This window comes from Sminthopsis crassicaudata, chromosome 6 (genome assembly GCF_048593235.1).
Source record: "Sminthopsis crassicaudata isolate SCR6 chromosome 6, ASM4859323v1, whole genome shotgun sequence".
Classification (NCBI taxonomy): domain Eukaryota; kingdom Metazoa; phylum Chordata; class Mammalia; order Dasyuromorphia; family Dasyuridae; genus Sminthopsis; species Sminthopsis crassicaudata.
Window position 1 is genome coordinate 187,925,106 of NC_133622.1, and position 20,441 is coordinate 187,945,546.

Consider the following 20,441-nt stretch of genomic DNA (forward strand, 5'->3'; position numbering starts at 1 on the left):
AGTCTGGGGGGGAGGCAGCAGAGTTAACACACCCCTCTGGGGCTGGGGGCCAGAGGGTGTCTAGCGGGATCCCCTCCTTTCCCTTCGGTCCGGGGCGGGAGCTGGGGGAACCCGGGCGACGACTAACACACCCCTTTCCCTTCTCGCGCTGGGGCCGGGCAGCCGCGATTTGCCTCTCGGTCCAGCCCCTCCCCATCCCCGGGGAGCCCGCTCCGCGGGGGGCGGGAGGGGTCCCCCTCTCACCGCCCCACACACCCCTTTCCTCTTCCTCCTCCGACTCGAAGCCGCTTACCTCGCCTCCTACGGGACCGCCCCCAGCGCCCAGGGGCCCGTTGGGCGCCGTGGCCGGAGCCGGGGCCGAGGCCGGGGCCACGAGCAGGCCCGCCACGGCGCTCTGGGGGGTTGCTGTGCCGGCAGGCTGGGGGCCCCTCAAGGCCGCTGCCGCCTGGGCCACGGCCGGGCCGGCCTTGCCGCCTCCGCAGCCGCCACCGCCGCCGTTACCGCCGCCGCCGCTCCCGCCGCCCCGCTTGTTCTTCCGGCGCTTGGCTCCGCGCTTGGCGTCGGCCGGACTCATCCTTCGCGAGGCCGGGCCGTGAGGTGGGAGAATAGAAGGGGTGAAGGCGGCCGGAGGGAAGGAAGGAGGGAGCAGCAGCAAGAGGAGGAGGAGGCTGAGGTAAAAGGCGGCGGGCGGAGGGGAAATGGGGGGGAGGTCACTTGAGAGCCACCGGCCGGGGCCCAGCGGAGGGAGGGCGGCTTCGCGGGGCCGCCTCCCGGGCGGATAAGGGCGGAGGGCGGGCAGAAGCCGCTCTGCAGGCTCCAACCGGGAGTTAACTTTGTCCCCTTCGCCGCCCGCCGCCGCCGCCGCCGCCGCTGACCAGAGTTAAGAGTCCAATATGGCGGACACAAGGGGAAAGGGATCCCAGTTTACGTCGGGGGGGAGGGGGGGTGCGAGAGAGCGAAGGGAGAGGGGAGGGGGGAGGGGATGTGGACTCTCTCCTCCCTCCTCCCCCCTCCCCTCGCTTTTTACTCCTCCCCTTCTTTGCTCCTCTCCCTTTTTTCCCTTCTTTCACCGACACCCCCCTTCCTCGAACATGCTCTCGGCCGCGCAAAGCACGACGGGGATTGGAGTCCACGAGGCGCCTGCCTCCCCTGACGCCACTCTGAAAGAAGGACTACCATTCCCGCCGGGCCTTGCGCCTGGCTGCAAGGACTGGGTGAAAGGGAGGAGATGCGGGGAAACGGGGGGGCGGGGAGGGTGAGGTCACTGCCACTCTTTCTCTCCCCTCCCTGCACAGTGCTCTCCACTCCCCCAACCCACCCCTACTAACGCGCCCAGGGAGTTGTGGGATCCGTAGTTCGGCGGGAAAGGGCCGGGGTGGTGCAGGGCTGCATCGCCACCCAAGACAGTCAACTACTAGGCTGGAGGCGAGGAGTTCCGACACCTAGACAAGCCACACACCTTTACCACTGTCTTCATTCCGCTCTGTCTTTCCCCAACCCCCCCCCGACCCTTCCACTCTTACTCTCTCCAGAGGCAGCCGCGAGCTGAGGCTGGAGAGGACTAAGCAAGGCCTGGGGAGGTGGGGGGAGGGGACGCTTTGCGCGTGAACCCTATTGGACGCGAGCGTCTATCCCTCTTACCCCGCCTTGCCCGGCCCCAGAACGAGGTGGCCCCGGAGGCAGGTTGTCCCGCGGGGGCGCCTCCTAGTGCCCCGCGGTGGCACCTCTGAGGCCGCTCTCTCCACCCTGGGCAGGGGGAGGGGACGAGCTCCTAGGCGGCTGCTCAGGCCCAGGTGCCTGGCTCCCAGCACAACTCTCCACCTCTGCGCCCGCAGTAAGTCCCTGGTTCCGCGGGCACTCCCTTTCAAACCGCGCCGGAGCGGATCGGCGTCCCGGGGGCCTCCGAGAGCCGAGAAAGCCCCACAAGTAGTGCTTGGAACCCTCGGGATTCTGAACGACCCTCCTCCACTTTCACTCCTTTCTCTTTTGAAATGCAAAAAAGATTCCCGGGATCACAAAGAAAACCAATTATACAGAAATGCGGGGATCTGCCCATTGAAAAACCAGGGAGTCGAGGACCCCTCGGTAAGAATTGGGTAGTAAGAGAAAACCAGACCGAGGCCTCTGGAGGCCTGAGACTCCAGTTAAGAGACTGGAGAGGTCCTGGCCTCCAGTCCCCTTTCTGAGCTTACCAGTTACCCAAGTCACTTACTTTGCCTCCGGGCACCCCAGGCAACTCGGCAACACAGTACGTAACCGCCCGGAGGGAGAGGAAGAGACCGGGTTACATGGGGTCTTTTAGAAAGGCTGGGGGGGAAGGGGAGACGCCGAAGAATAAGTCTTATTCTGAAGGGAGAGGGTTGAGCTCAAATAAATGTTCCCCCACGCCACAGAGGGGCGCTGCCAGACTCGGAGGCGGCCCCTTAGACATCTGCTCGGTCCAGGGCCGTGGCCGCGGCGGGGCAGTTGGCGTTAAGTGACTTGCCCAGGGTCACAGCGCTAGCGAGAGTTCTTTGTCTGAGGCTGGATTTGAACCTGGCTTCCCATGACTGCCCCCAGAGTCCCGATTTCTCATTTGCGAAATGGGGGTGACAGTTGCCTCCCTCTCAGAGCGCTGTGGGAGGGGATCAGATGAAATGAGGTCCCCCTGTGAAAACCATGGAGAGCAGTCAGCCCCGAGCCGGGCTGTGGGCGCCGAGCCTGCTTCTCGGACACAGACACAGAGCCTCGGCTCAGGAACAGCCGGAGAAGCCCAGGGGAGGGCAGCTCATCCGGGGACACCGAGGAACCTTCTCCTGCTCCCCCCTACTCCTCCACCGTGCGATGGGCGGCATTAGGAGGGGTGCGGAGTCAGGTGCCAGCCCAGGTTCAGAGAAGTTCAATAATGGTTAAGAGGGCAAGTGGCAGAGGCGCCTCCTTTACATCCTGCGGCTCCGGGCCTCCGCTCCTTAAGGCCGGCCCTCTTCACCTTTGGATTCCATTAGGCCCACAGGAAAGCCATCAGGCCTAATGACTGCCGTGAACAGGCTTGAAAAGCATTTGCCATTTCTGATGGTGGGCAAACCTGTAAAGCCACACTTCCTAACAGCCCATCTTTCTCTGATACTTTATAACATAGGCAGCGTTTCCCTTACAAGCTGTGAGGTAGGCCCAATGATGATGCCCATTTTATAGATGGCATTATACCTGAGACACAGAGAAGTGCAATGACTGGCCCATGGTCATAAAGCCAGCAGGTGTTAGATCGAAGACTAGAACTCAGAACTTTTCAAAACTCCGAGGCCAGGGTTTTTTTCACTCTCCTCCCTACCTCACAGGACGCTTGTGGGAATCCCATGAATTAATGTACCCATGATGCCTTCTATAAATGTCAGCTGTTATTATACTCATAAATGTAGCTATTATTATTATCATAGGTAACCTCACTAATTTAGCTGAGGCGAGTTTGTGAGCAAAATGAGATAAATTAATTGTCTCACAATACCTAGCTCTTTAATGTTGTACATCAGTGAATCAAACACAGGAAGGCCTTTAAAGAAGCAGAAGTGCTTCTCAGAGAAATGGAAGCACACTGAAGGAAGGAATTTAGAGGTTTTGAGTTAGATAAGTCAGTCCAACCTTTTCATTTCATAGAAAAACTGAGACATTACAAAATAGAAGAGACACTTTTTCCCACTAAAAAGGATGTGGGTGGTAGAGCTCACATCATTTTATTAGATTTGTTAGATCGGGCTGCAGTCCCAGCCCCTTGACACCTAACAGCTGTATAACCAGGCAAATCAACAGCATTTCTTTCTGTGTCTCATACATAAAACGAGAAGAGGAATCTGACAGTCTCTCAAGCTATTCTCGTACACAAAGTGGAGAGAGAGGTTAGCTTAGTGAGTAGTAAATCAAGTAGCTTCAGAACGGATCAGATACCTGACCCCCAAAAAAGAGTAGGGAGGGATGCAGCCTGGAGGTTTCTCTAGCATGATATTCCAGAGATCTATTCTTGGCTCTGTGCTAGTCAACGTGATGTTTTTTTTATCAATGAGTGAATATAGGTATAGATAAAATGCCTATCAAGTCTGCAGAAGATAAGAACCTACCATGAATAAAGATCCAAAAATATAATAGTTTGAAACAATTGGCTAAATCTAATCAAATGAAATTTAACATGGTAACAAGATTGGTTGGTCTGATGAAAAGGACTATACTTCCCATAAACTTGCACAGCTTCAATGATGGACCTGATTGCCTTTACTAAAAAACCTTTAAGACATATGCCCGCGCCTAAAACAACTCATTATAGAAAGCCAGAAAAATGACCAAAGACACAAATGCAAAGCAGAGTAGTTGAGGATAGTTAGTGTGGGCAGAAATACCCTCTGAAGGTATTTCAAAGGGCAAGAATTATTGCTTATATTGACAACTCTGGTTTCCCAAGAAAAGGTTACATCCTGTAAGGAGGCTAGGAAGAAGTATGTATCATGTAATGGAAAGAACCCAGCATACAAAGGGAAGAAAGCAGGACCAAATGAACTACATGATTACTGTAACAAAGTCAACTGGAGGGACAGCTAGGTGGCGAAGTGGATAGAGCACCAGCCCTGAATTCAGGAGGACCCGAGTTCAAATCTGGTCTCAGACACTTAACACTTCCTAGCTGTGTGACCCTGGGCAAGTCACTTAACCCTAGCCTAAAAAACAAAACAAAGTCAACTGGGAGAAGTCACAGAACCATCACATACAACAGTCAATGTGTCCTTTTGTCAAAGTTCAGGGTTTCATACATCATAATAGCTAACATTTATATAGCACTTAAAGGTTTGCTAAGTAATTTACACAGGTTATCTCATTTAATCTTCACAACAATCCTGCTATTAGCCCTATGATTAAACTGAGGCAGAAAGAAGTTGACGGGTTGATCATCCAGCATTCTATCCAATGAATCACTTATCTGCCTCAGAACCTATACCTGCAATGTCTTCTCTATCTCTTCTTTATGTCATTGCTTAAGCTTCACTGCTCTTAAGAATTCTTCCTGAACTACTCTACCTCAGTGATCTCTTTCCTAAATTCTCATATGTGTCATTCTGTATTGCACTTTTGTACTTAATATGTTCAGTCTTATCTTCACTGTTCTCCCTATGAATGTTTGTTTAATCTGCAGCTATATTATGAGTGTCTCCAGGACAGAAATGACATTAAACTGACTCTCACACAGGTCAAGCCTAATCAAAATTATCAAGGGATCTAGAACAGAAAGGAACTTCAGAGTAGAGGTCACATAGTTGCTCATAGCATGAGTACTATCTGCAGCATTCCTGGAAAGTAGCATTTAAACATTTTCACAGATGGGAAATTCATTGCACCTACTAGCAGGCCTCCTATTTTGGAATACTTCTCACAGCATCCATCTTAAATTTTTTTTTCAGTTGCTTTAGCTTTGAAGAGAAACCTGAGTTCCCAGGAGCTATACCAGTGAGGCACTGCTGGCTCTGGTACAGATCGAATAGCACAAAAACAATCCAGCTTAATTCAGAAAGATATAAGCTGAGTGATGACTTTTTCAGTTGACAGCTCATGTAGACCTTGTCCTAAAATTTGGAAAGACTGCAATCAACATCAGTAGACCAAGATCCGGGAAGTTGTAGATCCATGAAATACCAATAGATCTTATTATTAAACTTTACTTCTATATACCAAATTAAAATCTATCTTCTCATAGCTTCCACTATTTTTCCTAGTTCTTTTGATGTGGACTAGCAAAACAAATCTAATCTTAGATATCATATTACAACTCTTTAAATACTTGGAAGATAATCATGTTCCCCACTAGGTTTTTCTTTTCCAGCTAAATATGTCCAATTCCTTTAAACTATTCATGTATGATGTAGCATTGATTTCCTTCATTTTGACTACCCTCTCTCCTAGATAGACTCCAGATTGTCAGATTGGAAGAGCTTGTACAATGTGGAAGAAAGCATAATTTGAAGCCAGAAGACCTAGGTTAAAATTTCAGCTCTGCAGTTTCTGACATGATTTTGACTAAATTATTCATCTTCTCTGGATCTCAATTTCCTTTTCCTTAGAATGACCCTCAAGATTCCTCATAATTCCTGCAGGTAGAAACTCCCTTCTGACATGACAGCCAGAAGCTTCAAGTTACTCAGAGAAGGGTCACAATGGAGCAGTGTGAATCCATCTCTGCAGAGAGATGTGCCAGGGGACAGGGAGGCTAGAGAGAGCTCTGAGAACTGAGTCCTAAAGTTAGCAGAGGTCCCAAAGCTTACTGCCCAAGATGATGGAGAGTGTCATAAATGTCTTGTACTCTCAGAGCCACAACAGCAAACAAAGCCAACTCATTGACCTTCCTGGAGCAAATGTCAGAAACCTTGGAGAATATGAGCAGATTACAAGAGACCACCTGGTGACAATATAATTTCCATCATCCAGTTGCTGCTTTTCAGAGCCATGATAGTGGACAAAATATTCCACAGGGGAAAAAAGGAAAACTGGGCAAAAAAGGACTGGGATCAACAGCTGAATTAAACAACCAGAGACTACAACAGATGGTAAGCCTGGGATCCCAACCATCCCATCCAGCACTGTAATGGTAGTAGCATTCCAACTATGGAGGGATGAGAATCAAACAAAGCCTTTCCATTCTAAGAGAATAGGAGTGTTTGAGGCCCTAGCAAAAGCCCCAGTCTAGAAACCAAAGCTATGTACATATAAAAAAAAAAAATACAAACACAATTAATGGAATACTGTGGATTAAGAGAAACCTGAGGGGAAAACCAAGACAAAGCAAGCCTACAGCTATAAGCAAAGACCTCCTTCCTCTCCCCCCCCCCCCCCCCCCCCCCCGTGTCTTGGCTACAAAGAGTACAAAAATGGCCGAAGAAATAAAAAGATAAACAATGAGATATAGATGGAAATTAGAACACTTGAAAAAATTGAAAGGAGAGACTTGGAAACTAGGATACACTAATAAAGATTAAGATCCTAGAAATAAGGAAGCAAATAGAACTCAATGAATCCATAAAACAAGATACATGGGGACAGCTAGGTGGCACATGGATAGATCATAGAGTTTAGGATCTGGAAAAACTGAGTTCAAATATGGCTTCAGACACTTAACTAGCACTTCGACCGTGGTTAAGTCCTCCAACTTCTGTTTCTGAGGAAACGTTTGTTTCCTCAGCTCTAAAATGATGCTAATAGCACCTATCTCCATGGATTGTTGTAAGGATAAAATGTGAAAATAATTGCAAAGCACTAAGCACACTGGGCAATTGTGTGACATAGGAGGGAGAGTGTTGGGCTGGGAATGAGGAAGACTCTTCCTAGATCCAAATCCAGCCTCACACACTTCCTAGCTGTGTGAATCTGGGCCAGTCACTTAAACCTATGTGCTTCAGTTTCCTTATCTATAAAATGAGCTGAAGAAGAACATGACCAACCACTCACAATAAAAGTTCAGTTTATGGATGGTTGGATTTATCAAAGGAAAAAAATGCTGCAAGCAGCCCAGAGAAAGAATTCAAGGGATAAGAATTACATTCGCCATCATGCAAGATCATTATGACACTTTTTTCAGTAGAGATAAGTTTTTGAATAAAATACAGCCATACCTCATTTCATTTCACTTTATTGCACTTCACAGATGATAAGGCATTTTTTACAAATTAAAAGTTTTTGGCAACCCAGCATCAAACAAATCAGTACTATTTTTTCAAAAGGATGTGTTCACATGGAATTTTCTGTCACATTTTGGTAATTCTCATATTTCAAGCTTTTCCACTATTATATCTATTATGGTGCTCTGTGATTAGTGATTTTTGTTGTAATTATTTGGAGGATACCATGAACCATGCCCATATAAGAAAGTGAAATTAATTGATAAGTGATGTGTGTTCTCACTTTACTGACCTCTTTTCTCTCCATTTACTAGGGAGTCTCCCTGTTCCCAGAGACACAACAATATTAGAATTAGGCCAAATTGATAACCCTACAATGTCCTCTAAGTGTTCAAATGAAAGAGTCAATTAAAGTAGTAAAATTCATTGCTGTCTTATTTTTTAAAATTGTTACAACTACTTCAACCACCTATAATTACCCCCTGATTGGTCAGTAACATCAACATTGAGATAAGACCCTTTACTGACAAAAAGGTTTCAAAATTCAGTGAAGGCTCAAGATAATTAAATTAAGATAAACACATTGTTTTTTAAACATATATTATTGCACACTTAATAGGTTATAGTATACTATAGATATGCACTGAGAAACCAATCACTTTATTGTGATATTCAATTTATTGCACTGATATGGAACAAAACCTGCAATATCTCTGATATATGTCTGTATTCCAAAAGACACATGACAAATGCTTACAACCAAAAATAACTTGGCTGCAAAACTTAGTATCACTTACTTACTGGGAACAAAATGAAGCAAATTAGAAAACAATTAAGCACTCCTAATAAAAGATGGAGCATCCAAAGCTGCTTCAAAATACATAGAAGAGTAGAAACCCAGAAAGGTAAATACATTTGAGAAAATGAATAAAGTAAGAAGTAGTGAATAAGCACTTACTATGTGAAATTGGGCATACAACAGAAAAGAAGAGCAGTCTCTGCTCACATTCTAATGAGACTAGACAATACAGTTTTCAGCTACAAATCAAATGGAATGGCATCAAAATAGAGGGCAATTTATCTTCATTAATGTAATTTTGATTGGTAAAAACCATGTCTTTTTTTTATGTTGAGCCACATAGTGGTGGTGGGTGGTGTGTGACTTGGTAGGTAAAGCATGGGATGCAGTTAGGAATATCTTAGTACAAACTTTGTCCCATATGTTTCCTAGATATGTGATCTTGTAATCACCTGTTTGCCTCAGGTCCTTCCCATTAAATGGGATAAAAATAGCATCCACCTAAGAGTTCTTGTATCAATTGAGATAATAAAGTTCTTTGCACAGTACCTGGACATTGTTGTCAAGTAGTGTCAAACTCCCCCTTAGTAGTGGACCACACATAGCAGGGGATTAAGGCAAGCAGATTAAGTGACTTGACCAGGGACATAGATCTAGGGAGCTTTGGATTTGCACTCAGGTCTTCCTAACCCCTGGCCCAGTGCTCTATCCACTGTGCCATCTTAGCTGTCTCTATGCGTGGACATAGCAGATGCTATGTAAATTATTGTTATTGATGTTGTTATTACCTGCCAGAGACTTTTCTGAGAACTTTCTTCTCTGGGTCTTCAGGAGCTGCGGCTGAGGAGATGGCACCTGCACCGGCCGTTTTCAGGTTGGGTCTGCCTACAGAGAGGAGTTGAATGGACAGGGCCATTCCCAGGGCTTTTGGACTTGTTTGTTCCAGGAAGCTGGTCAGCCCTGGCCTGGGCAGTGGCAGGAATTATGTCAGGCTCCTCCCTGAGGACTCCCCCACTTCAGGTGAGATCAGTAGGAGTCAGTATGAAAGCTCTTGGGATGAGTTCTTGTGGGGAGCATGGCCAAGGCAAGGATGACCAAGGAATGGCAACCAAAGTCCTAGTTACATAAGCTCCCTGTTTCTCCTTTGAGACAGATAATGATGTGTTTATGTTCTGACGGGAAAAGAAGAGAACAAGCAACAAGTGTCTGGAAAGAATCCATCCCACTGTTTGCAGGGGTCACAGTGGAAGCTGAGAAAAACAACCACAATACCTGAGTAGGTTTTGTCTTGTTTTACTAGTTTTAAGGTAGGAAATAAAAAGAGGAAGAAATGTGAAAATAACTATTCTTCTAACTAGAATTCAGGAGAAGAATATACAAAAGTGGATAAAAAGATGTAGAAATACATAATACTAAATAATAATACTAAAAAAGGTAACAGGGACAGGTCAGAAAATTTGGGGCTCTCCAAATTTTCTCCATAGACACTCACACCTCCCCCCCCCCCAATAGAACATTGCCTCAGAACAGCAGAAAGAAACAGATAAAGCAGTTGTCTTCCTAAGATAATTTGAGAAGACCCCGGAAGTATCCCAGAGATTTAGCTGGAGGGCAATTGCATACATCTCCAGAATTAGCAAACAAGCAGCTCTAGGGGCATCCTAAGCTTTAGAAGCTTTCAATGTGAAGATAGGGTCCTGATAGCATAGTAGGAGAGGAAAAGCACCTCCAACTATCTGTGCTGCAGGGAGGAGGCACTGGGACACACGCACCTGGGGAATGCAGGACAGTCTTGTGGGGGGAGCTGGGCAAGACTCAGGAGTAGAGAAGAGACCCCAAGTGTGGGCCTCAGAAAATAAGGGACCTGAGGCTTGGGATATCATTTCCTATATCTTAGGACTACAACCTGAGTCCACAAACAACTACTAAAAATGAATAAAAATGAACAAAGGAGGAAAAACCCAAACAGATAATAGAGGGATATAGAAGATCTGGGTTCATATTCAAAGGAAGGTAATGCTAAAAAAGATACTCCTGTTTTAATGAGAAGTATCAAATGGTCTCAAGCACAAAAAGAGTTCTAAAAAGAACTTTAAAAGGACTTTATATTATAGCCAAACATGAGAGTATAAGGAAAAATTAGAGGGGAAAAAAAAAATCAAAAGAATGAAAAAATAGAAGAAAAAGTAAAGTATCTCATCAGAAAAACAACGAATCTGGAGAACAGCTCAAAGAGAAATATATTAAGAATAGTCAATAATACCTGAAATGTACTATACTCCAGAGAGCAAACAGCTGGTGTTGTGATAAGACCAGAGGTTAACTTACCCAGCAAGGATAAGTATAATCCTGAGTGTTTTGGTTTAATGAACTCATAAAGACTTTCAGGCTTTTGTGACAAAACCCCCAGAACTTAAGGGAAAATCTGACATATAACATCCAGAAGAAATATAAGATAAACATTAAAGACTTATTATAAGGGTCTCAATAAGGTTAAATTATTTACTTCATCTATATGAAAATATTAGCATTGCTCTTAAGATTATCATAATTATTTGGCTAGATTGAAAGAAAGGTGTAGGCTGAGGTGATTATTTTGGAATGATTCTTAAAAAAAAAAGTATACAAATAAAGCATAAAAAGAAAAATTGATATAGAAGAAGCTAGTGGGTGGGAAGGCAGGCAATATTGAAACCTTACTCTCTGGGATGGGTTAATGAGGGAATATTAACATTAACATATATAGAAGTGTATAAAAGTTTTTTAAATTCAGAAAAAAGAGGGCAAAGTGACAGAGTGGGAGAAGTGCAGAAGGAACTTATAGGAATGAGTAAGTTAAGGAATGGAAGGGTAAAGTAAGGATTAGAAGTAAAGCAGAGGAGTGAGGAAGAATAAGGTAAATAAAATAGTGAAGGATAGTAAGAAAAAGTGGGAAGTAGAAAAATACATAAGTAACTACAGCCTGGATGTGAATTCAATAATAATAGGTTATTTTCACTGTTGCTTTCATAAAAATGAGAAATATACACAAAAATAAAATAAAGGGCAGGAGTCGAATTTAGTATGTAAAAACAGCGGGGAAAGTAATCATAATCTCAGACAAAATTAAAATAGATTTAATCAAAAGAAAAAAAAAACAATAATTATACTGTGTATCCCCAGTATTATTCAATATTGTTTTGGACCATTTAAAATTCCCAGTCAATATAAAATACCTGAGTGTATACCTGCCAAAACAGACACAGGAACTATGTGAATATAAACATAAAAACACATAAACTTGGACTTAAATAATTGAAGTAATTATTGTTCACGGGTAGATAAATGCAATTTTATTTAACTTTACTTACTCAATGTCATCCCAGTTAAATTACTAAAAAATGATAAAGTTAGAAAAAAAATTCATTTGGGAATAAAAAAGGGTCAGGAACTTTAATGAAACCAAAGGAAAAAGATGTAAAAAAATTAGATTCAGAATATCATACCATAAACTATAAGTAAGATCATTTTTGAAGTGTTAAAAAAAATCATTTTAAATTAAAATTTTAATGAATAAATAAAACATACTTCCTCAAAATCCTCATAATAAGTAAATCCTCAAAATAGAAGAAATGAAAAAAATTGGAGGAAAAATCTTTCATAGACAATCTTTTTTAGGTAGGATGTAATCAGGCTAGAATATTGCTGAGGTACAGGAAATGATGAGTTGGTAGATTTCGATAAACATGTTAAGACTTGGACATATGAAGGAAAATACTATCCTCCTTCAGAGAAACCAATAATAAGAGTAAATAAGCATAGGTAATCTTACTAGATGTAATGATCTTACATGGGTATATATGTGTTTATAGATACACATACACATATAATGCTTATTTGTAACCTTGTGGGGTGGGGGATGAGGGAAGGGAAAAAATAAGGTTAAAAGTGCAACAGCAAAGAATTAAAGAAAACCAACAAAGAAGCAAAGAAATGCTGGGCAGTTTTAAAAACATTGTACAGTTTTTATTTTATATATTTTCTTGGAATAGAAATTTATTGTTTTATATTGGAAAAAAATAGAAATGCTCAATTAAATACCAAAATAAAAATCCTGGAAATCAAAGATTAGTATAATTCTAAGTTTAAAAAATCCATTCAACTTATTACAGAACCACAATAAAATTAAAAAAAAAATCATTGAACAAATATCAAGTCTCAAAAAAATTAAAAAAAAAACACAAAAAAACAAATGTTCCACCAGTGAAAATAATCTGAAAGCAATCATTTGGGACTCTCCTGCCCAATTATATGTTAATGAAACTGATACTCAAAGTGAAATGGATTGATATTTACAAAAATATCAATTGCTCAGATTAACAGAAGAGGAAATAGAAAACTTAAATGATGCAATTTTAGGAAACAATCCATAAATGAGATCCCTAAGAAAAAACCTGGGAGACTAGATGGATTTAAAGGTTAATTCTATCTAATATATACATACAAACATATGCATATATATATATATATATATATATATATTAGGGTAAACATGTGTAGTTCTTATATATATATATATATATATATTTATATCACAATTATTGTGCTGCACAAGAAAAATCAGATCAAAAAGGGGAAAAAAATAAGAAAAAAAAAAAAAAACAAGCAAACAATTAACAAAAAAGTTTGTTATGATCCACATTCAGACCTCACAGTCTTTTTTTCTGGATGTAGATGGCTCTCTCCATCACAATTCTATTTTATCAAATATTTAAAGAACAAATAATTCTAATACTATATCAACTATTTGAAAAACCAAGAATAGGATTGTTACCAAATTAATTCTATGACATAAATATGATTTTGATATCTAAATCAAGGAAAACAAAAATAAAGAAAAACATCTAGGATCAATTGCCCTAATGGATATTTTAAGCAACATATTAAAAAAGAGATTACAGTAATAAAATGTATCACAAAGATCCTACACCATGAGCAGGTGGGATTTATACTAGGAATACATGACTGATTCAATATTAGGAAAACTATCAGCATAATTGACCATATCAATATGAAAAACAACAGAAATAACACAATTATCTCCATAGATGCAGAAAGCTCTTAACAAAATAAAACACCCTTTCCTATTAAAGACAGTAGAAAACACAGGAATAAATGAAGCATTTCTCAAAATGATGATTAGTATCTTTCCAAAAAGCAAGAGCACACATCCACAGTAGGGAAAAATTAGAAACCTTCCTACTAAGATCAAGTTTGAAGGAAGGATATACACTGTCACCACTATTATACATTAAACTAGAAATGTCAGAAAATTATAGTAATAAGATGAGATACTGAAGAAATAAGAATAGGCAACAAAGGAAACAAAATGGTCACTTTGCAGGCAATATGATAATTTACATACAGATCCCTATAGAATCAACTAAAACTGAAACAATTCACAATTATAGCAAAGTTGAAGGATATAAAGTAAACCCCACATAAATCATGAACATTTCTGTATATGATCAAAAAAAACGCCTAGGAAGAAATAGAGAAATCCCACTTAAAATAAGTACAGATGGTATAAAATTCTTGAGAATTTAGCTGCCACCACAAGCCCATGAATGTATCATATGAACACTATTACCAAGCAGTTTTCACACAAATAAAAACAGATCTAAACTGAAGAAATATTGCTAGGGAATAGGGCAACCCAATATAATAAAAAAAAATTACAATTCTAAATAAATTTACTTATTCAATGCCATACCAGTCAAAGTACCAAAGAATTATTTTATTGAGCTAGAGAAAAAAGCCATACAATTTATCAAAGAACAAAAAGTTCAAGAATACTGAGAAGCAAGCCCTCAATATTCTTGATGGATCCAAGGCAGGGAAGTGGAAGGGGGAAAATGTGAAGGAAGGCTGTTTAGCAGAACCAGAATTCAAACTATATTATTATAAAGCAATAATCATCTAAACAATTTAGTACTGGCCAAGAAATGAGTGTTGCATCTGCAAAATAGATTTGGTACAAAATGCACAGTGATAAATGACCATACTAATCTAGTATGTAATAAACCCAAAGATCCAAGCATTGGGGACAAGAACTCATTCATTACTTGACAAATTTCTGAGAAAATTGGAAAGCAGATAGATGAACATTTAAAGGTAAAAGGTAATATAAGCAAATTAGGGGAGCATTGAAAATTTTATTTGCAAAATCTTTGAATAATGGAAAAGTTTGTTACCAAATGAGATAAAGAGGATGGTGGGCAGTAAAATGAATAATAATTCTGATTACATAAAATTAAAATTTTTGCACAAAGTCAAAGCCAACAAAATTGAAAGTGATCGATTTTTATATCAAGTTTCTCTGAAAAAAAACTTCAATTTCTGAAACATAGGGAACTGGGTCAAAGTTACCAAAATAAAAGCCATTTCCCATTTGATAAATGGAAAATGGATATGAAGGCAATTTTCAGAAGAAGAAAAGTCATGAAAAAATGCTTTAAATTATTATTCATTAAGAGAAATGCACATTTAAAACAACTCTGAGGTACCACCAGATTGACTAACAAGACAAAAAAGGAAAAAACCAAAAGCTGGAGGGGATGTGGAAAAATTGGGACATTAATCACTCCTGGCAAATCTGTGAACTAGTTCAACATTCTGGAGAATTCCAGAATTCTGGAGAACAATTGTTCTACTATGTCCAAAGGGCTTTAAAACTTTGTGGATCCATTGACTCAACAATACAACCACTAGGACTATCTCCCAGAGAGACTAGAGGGGAAAAAGTACAAGCACTTATATGTGCAAAAATATTTATAGTAGGTCTTTTTGTGGTGGCAAAGAACTGGAAATCAAGGGGATGCCTGTCAGTTAAGGAATGACTGTTGTCATCCATCCCATATCACCATACACAACTTGAGGCATATGATTATGGTGAAGTATAATTATGGTTTTAAAATGAGAATGGTTTCAGAAAAACCCATGAAGACCTATATGAATTAATGCAGAATGAAGTGAGCAGGACAAGGTCTTCATTGGATAAAGAAATAGCAATATTATAATAGTGATCAACTCTGACAGACAACTACTTTGATCAATAAAAGTTATGCCAGACAAATTCTTGCCTCAGACACTCATTAAGCTATGTGACCCCAGACAAATCACTTAACTCCAATTTCCCCCTCATCCCTTACAGTGTAAAAAATATAATGTCAAAAAGTAACTGCCTACAAAACTGGCTAATGAGAAAGAATTATTATTTACTTAACTACCTAAAAATGATGACCAAAAAAGTGGTAAATCCATTACCATATTATCAGGAAATTACATATGGAAAACTGCTACTAATTTTCTGAAAGAAATTCCCAAATGAAACCCTCCAGAATTACAAAAGCCAAAAACTAGAGTTCAATGCAAAGAAAAGAAAATACTACAAGCAGCCAATAAAGAAAGAGTTCAAAATTTTAAAGCCATGCACAGTAAAGGTCATGCAAAACTGGGCAGTTGATAGTGAAAAGGACAAAAGAACTCAGAATATAGCATCCCAAAACACAAAAGATAAATAAAGGCTTATAACCAATGATAGACTAGCCAGCAAAACTAAGTATAATCTTTCAGAAGAAAAAAAAGGTGAATCCTTAGTAAACAAAGACTTTCCAAGCATTCTTGATATAAAAAATCCAGAATTTTGAGCCAAAGAAAACATAGAATTTTATGCATATAGAGAATTATATATATATATGTATATAATATGTATTATGTTGGATTGACTGTTACTGATAAGAAATAAATATGTTCTCCACTAGCCTTGGCAATAAGAGTTGAAAAAGAGATTAAAGGAATTTGAATAGGTAATGAGGAAACCAAATTATCACTCTTTGCAGATGATATGATGGCATACTTAGAGAACCCCAGAGATTCTACTAAAAAGCTATTAGAAATAATTCACAACTTTGGGAAAGTTGCAGAATAAAAAAATAAATCCACATAAATCCTCAGTATTTTTATATATCACCAACAAAATCCAACAGCAAGAGATACAAAGAGAAATTCCATTCAAAATAACTGTCGATAGCATAAAATATTTGGGAATCTATCTACCAAAAGAAATTCAGGAATTATATAAGCAAAATTACAAAATGCTTTCCACACAAATAAAGTCAGATTTAAATAATTGGAAAAATATTCTTGGATAGGCCAAACAAATATAATAAAGATGACAATACTCCCTAAACTAACGTATTTATTTAGTGCTATACTAATCAGACTCCCAAGAATCTATTTTAATGACCTAGAATAAATAACAAAATTTTATGGAAGAACAAAAGGTTAAGAATTTCAAGGGAATTAATGAATAAAAAATCAAATGAAGGTGGGCTAGCTGTACCTGATCTAAAACTATATTATAAAGCAGCAGTCACAAAAACTATTTGGTATTGGCTAAGAAATAGATTAGTTAATCAGTGGAATAGGTTAGGTTCACAGGACAAAATAGTCAATAACTATAAATCTAGTGTTTGAGAAACCCAAAGATTACAACTTTTGAGAAAATAATTCATTATTTATTTGACAAAACTTCTGGGAAAACTGGGAATTAATATGGCAGAAATTAGGCATGGACCCACACTTAACACTGTACACCAAGATAAGATCAAAATGGGTCCATGATTTAGGCATAAAAAAAATGAGATTGCAAATAAATTAGAAGAACATAGGATAGTTTACTTCTCAGACCTATGGAATAGGAAGGAATTTATGACCAAAGAAGAACTAGAGATCATTGTTGATCACAAAATAGAAAACTTTGATTATATCAAATTAAAAAGCTTTTGTACAAACAAAACTAACACAAACAAGATTAGAAGTTTACAGTTAAAGTTTCTGATAAAGGTCTCATTTCCAAAATATACAGAGAATTAACTCTAATTTTTTAAGAAATCAAGCCATTCTCCGATTAACAAATGGTAGAGGATATGAACAATTTTCAGATAATGAAATTGAAACTATTTACAATCATATGAAAGTGTTCCAAATCACTATTGATCAGAGAAATGCAAATTAAGACAACTCTGAGATACCACTACAAACCTGTCAAATTGGCTAAGATGACAGGAAAAAATAATGATGAATGTTGGAGGGGATGCGGGAAAACTGGGACACTGATGCATTGCTGGTGGAGTTGTGAAAGAATCCAACCATTCTGGAGAGCAATCTGGAATTATGCCCAAAAAGTTATCAATCTCAATGATGTACAGAAACAACTACACCCAGACAAAGAACACTGGGAATTGAATGTAAATTGTTAGCACTACTGTCTATCTACCCAGGGTACTTAAACCTTCAGAATCCAATACTTAATGTGCAACAATTAAATTGGATTTACACACATATATTGTATCTAGGTTATACTGTAACACATGTAAAATGTATGGAATTGCCTGTCATCTAGGGTAGGGAGTTGAGGGAGGGAGGGGAAAATTTGGAAAAATGAATACAAGGGATAATGTTATTAAAAAAAATTACTCATGCATATATACTGTCAAAAAATGTATAATTATAAAATTAATAAAAAAAAAAAAAAAGAAAAAAAGTTATCAATCTGTGCATACTCTTACATCCAGCAGTGTTACTACTAGGCTTATATCCCAAAGAGATACTAAAGAAGGGAAAGGGACCTGTAAGAAATGACCTACAGAGAGGCTTGAAGAGACTTCGATAAACTGATGCTGAGTGAAATGAGCAGAAGCAGGAGATCATTATACACTTCAACAACAATACTGTATGAGGATGTATTCTGATGGAAGTGGATATCTTCGAAAAAGAGAAGATCAAATTCAGTTCCAATTGATCAGTGATAGAACAGCTACACCCAGAGAAGGAACACTGGGAAATGACTGTGAACTGTTTGCATTTTTGTTTTTTCTTCTCAGGCTATTTTTATCTTCTGAATCCAATTATTCCTGTGCAACAAGAGAACTGTTAAGTTCTGCACACATATATTATATCTAGGATATACTATAACATGTTTAACATGTAAAAGACTACCTGCCATCTAGGGGAAGAGGTGGAGAGAGGGAAGGGGAAAGTTGGAAGAGAAGTGAGTGCAAGCAACAATGTTGTAAAAATTACCCATGCATAAGTATTGTTAATAAAATGTTATTATTTAAAAAAAAAAAAAGAAATAAATATGTTCTCAAAATCCTAATAACTTTCAGGATCCATGTAGAAAGTAAAAGTACTGTTGGTGATTTTATTCTGTTTTGATAGTCCCTTAGGAAAAGATAAAAATGTAGGAGATAGGGGACTATAATGGGGAAGAAAAGAGAAATCACCATCACATAATACAAGTATAAAAGATGAAGAACATATCATCATGGAAGAATGACAGGGGAAAAGGCCATTTCATAGATCTTACATTAATTTGAAATAAAGACTGGACACAATTACACATACATTGCATTACAAAAGTATATTAAACTAAAAAGGGGAAAAGGGGGACAGGAAAAAGGAGAAAGGGGTCTAAAATAAGACATATAAGGAAACAGTCATAATGAACAATCTAAATATTGGAAAAAATGTAAAGGGCTTAAAAAGGAAAGCAAAAACCTTTGTTCAGGGATAAAATAAGGGAAAAGAGAAGAGCTGTAAGCCAGGAAAGTGAACATTTTAATTATGAATCACAAGTAGCAGCTAATTCCTCTCTCTTTTAAAATACTTTTATTTGTAAAGAGAGGGGTGGAAGGAAAGAGGAAAAAACCAAAAGCACAGAATGAAGGGAAATATATATATATTTAACAAGGATAGATAGGTATAAATGGGATGAACTCACATAGAAAACTGAAAATTGCAGAACGGATCAGAAAACATTATGTTTACAAGAAAAACATGAAATAGAAATATTCTCATAAAGTTAAAATGGGGGGCTGAAACAAAACCTAATTAATACACTTTAACTCACCTCAAAAACACGGAAAGAAATCATGATTTCAGATGAGTCCACAGTAATTATGAACATGACAAAAAGAAATAAGCAGGAAAAATTGGTTATGTTTAAAACGACCAAAGATAAGAAGTCAATAGCAGTACTTAATATATAGGCATCAAATTGCATAGCTTCTAAATACTTAAAGGAAAAGTTCTTACAGTAAAAGTACAGAAGTGAAGGGCCCTAATCTACCCCTTTTAGACCTAAACCAAAAGAAAAGAAAAATCCTCAGTGTCTATTTTTCCCCTCCTCCTATCTTCCCTATTATTATAAAGGGCAGTATCATCCTCCCAATCCCTAAGATTGGCAATCTAGGAGTCAACCTGGATTCCTCACTAGGTCTCACCTTCCACATCCAAGCTGTTGCTGAGGCCTGCAAATTTCACTTTTATAACATCTCTGGAATGTGCCCCTAGATAAGAATTCTTTTTCCCTGTCTCTTCCTTGATCTTCTATCATCTGGTATATACCCACACATAATAAACATGTATAAATATATTTAACATATACTTTAACATATTTAATATATATTGGACTACCTGCCATCTAGGGGACGGTATGGGGGGAAAGAGGGGAAAAGTTGAAACAGAAAGTTTTGCAAGGGTCAATGTTGAAAAATTTCCCATGCATATGTTTTGTAAATAAAAAGCTTTAAAAAAGGGGGGGGGAAAGAGGTATACCCATACATATAACTTCTCTAATTTTTGTTTTCTATCTCTTAAATAGTTTTATTTGCTATTCATTGTGTATAACTGGGATTTGGTAGTGAGTCAAGCCTTTGCATAATTAGTTTGGAATATTCCTTTCTGATTAAGGAATAGTTATTAGGAGTGCAACTGGAATTTTAAAATTATTTCATCTAGACAAACAGTATTTAGAGGTGTGAGTAGACAGATATAATTCTAGCATTATATTCTCTTCCTCAGGAAAGCAGAGTGGCCAGCCTCATGGCATAATCTACTCTCCTGGCAGAAACTGGTCTTCCTTGGAGATGAGGTGGCAGAGGAAATTAATGATATCTAAACATACCGAT

At 39.1% G+C, this 20,441-nt stretch overlaps 2 protein-coding genes and 1 long non-coding RNA gene across 7 annotated transcripts in view; 1 reads left to right on the top strand and 2 right to left on the bottom strand.

Moving 5' to 3' along the window:
- Window positions 1-910, bottom strand: part of FAM193A (family with sequence similarity 193 member A) — a 191,937-nt gene extending 191,027 nt beyond the window's left edge. For all 3 annotated transcript variants that reach the window (XM_074276850.1, XM_074276849.1, XM_074276848.1), the window contains exon 1: window positions 293-910. In XM_074276850.1, the coding sequence (XP_074132951.1) occupies window positions 293-574 (282 nt within the window). In that variant the 5' untranslated portion in view covers window positions 575-910. The remainder of the gene's footprint in view (window positions 1-292) is intronic.
- Window positions 1-20,441, bottom strand: part of RNF4 (ring finger protein 4) — a 201,447-nt gene that overhangs the window by 87,247 nt on the left and 93,759 nt on the right. The gene's annotated exons all lie outside the window — the stretch shown is intronic.
- On the top strand, window positions 601-19,966 carry LOC141548069 (uncharacterized). Of its 3 annotated transcripts, none has more exons than XR_012483791.1 (4): window positions 601-673; window positions 5,920-6,560; window positions 9,259-9,703; window positions 18,048-19,966. It is a non-coding gene; the product is annotated as an uncharacterized LOC141548069 (long non-coding RNA). The 3 variants fall into 3 exon arrangements; XR_012483790.1 differs by having other exon boundaries at window positions 9,259-9,447; window positions 18,045-19,966; XR_012483792.1 differs by having other exon boundaries at window positions 9,259-9,447.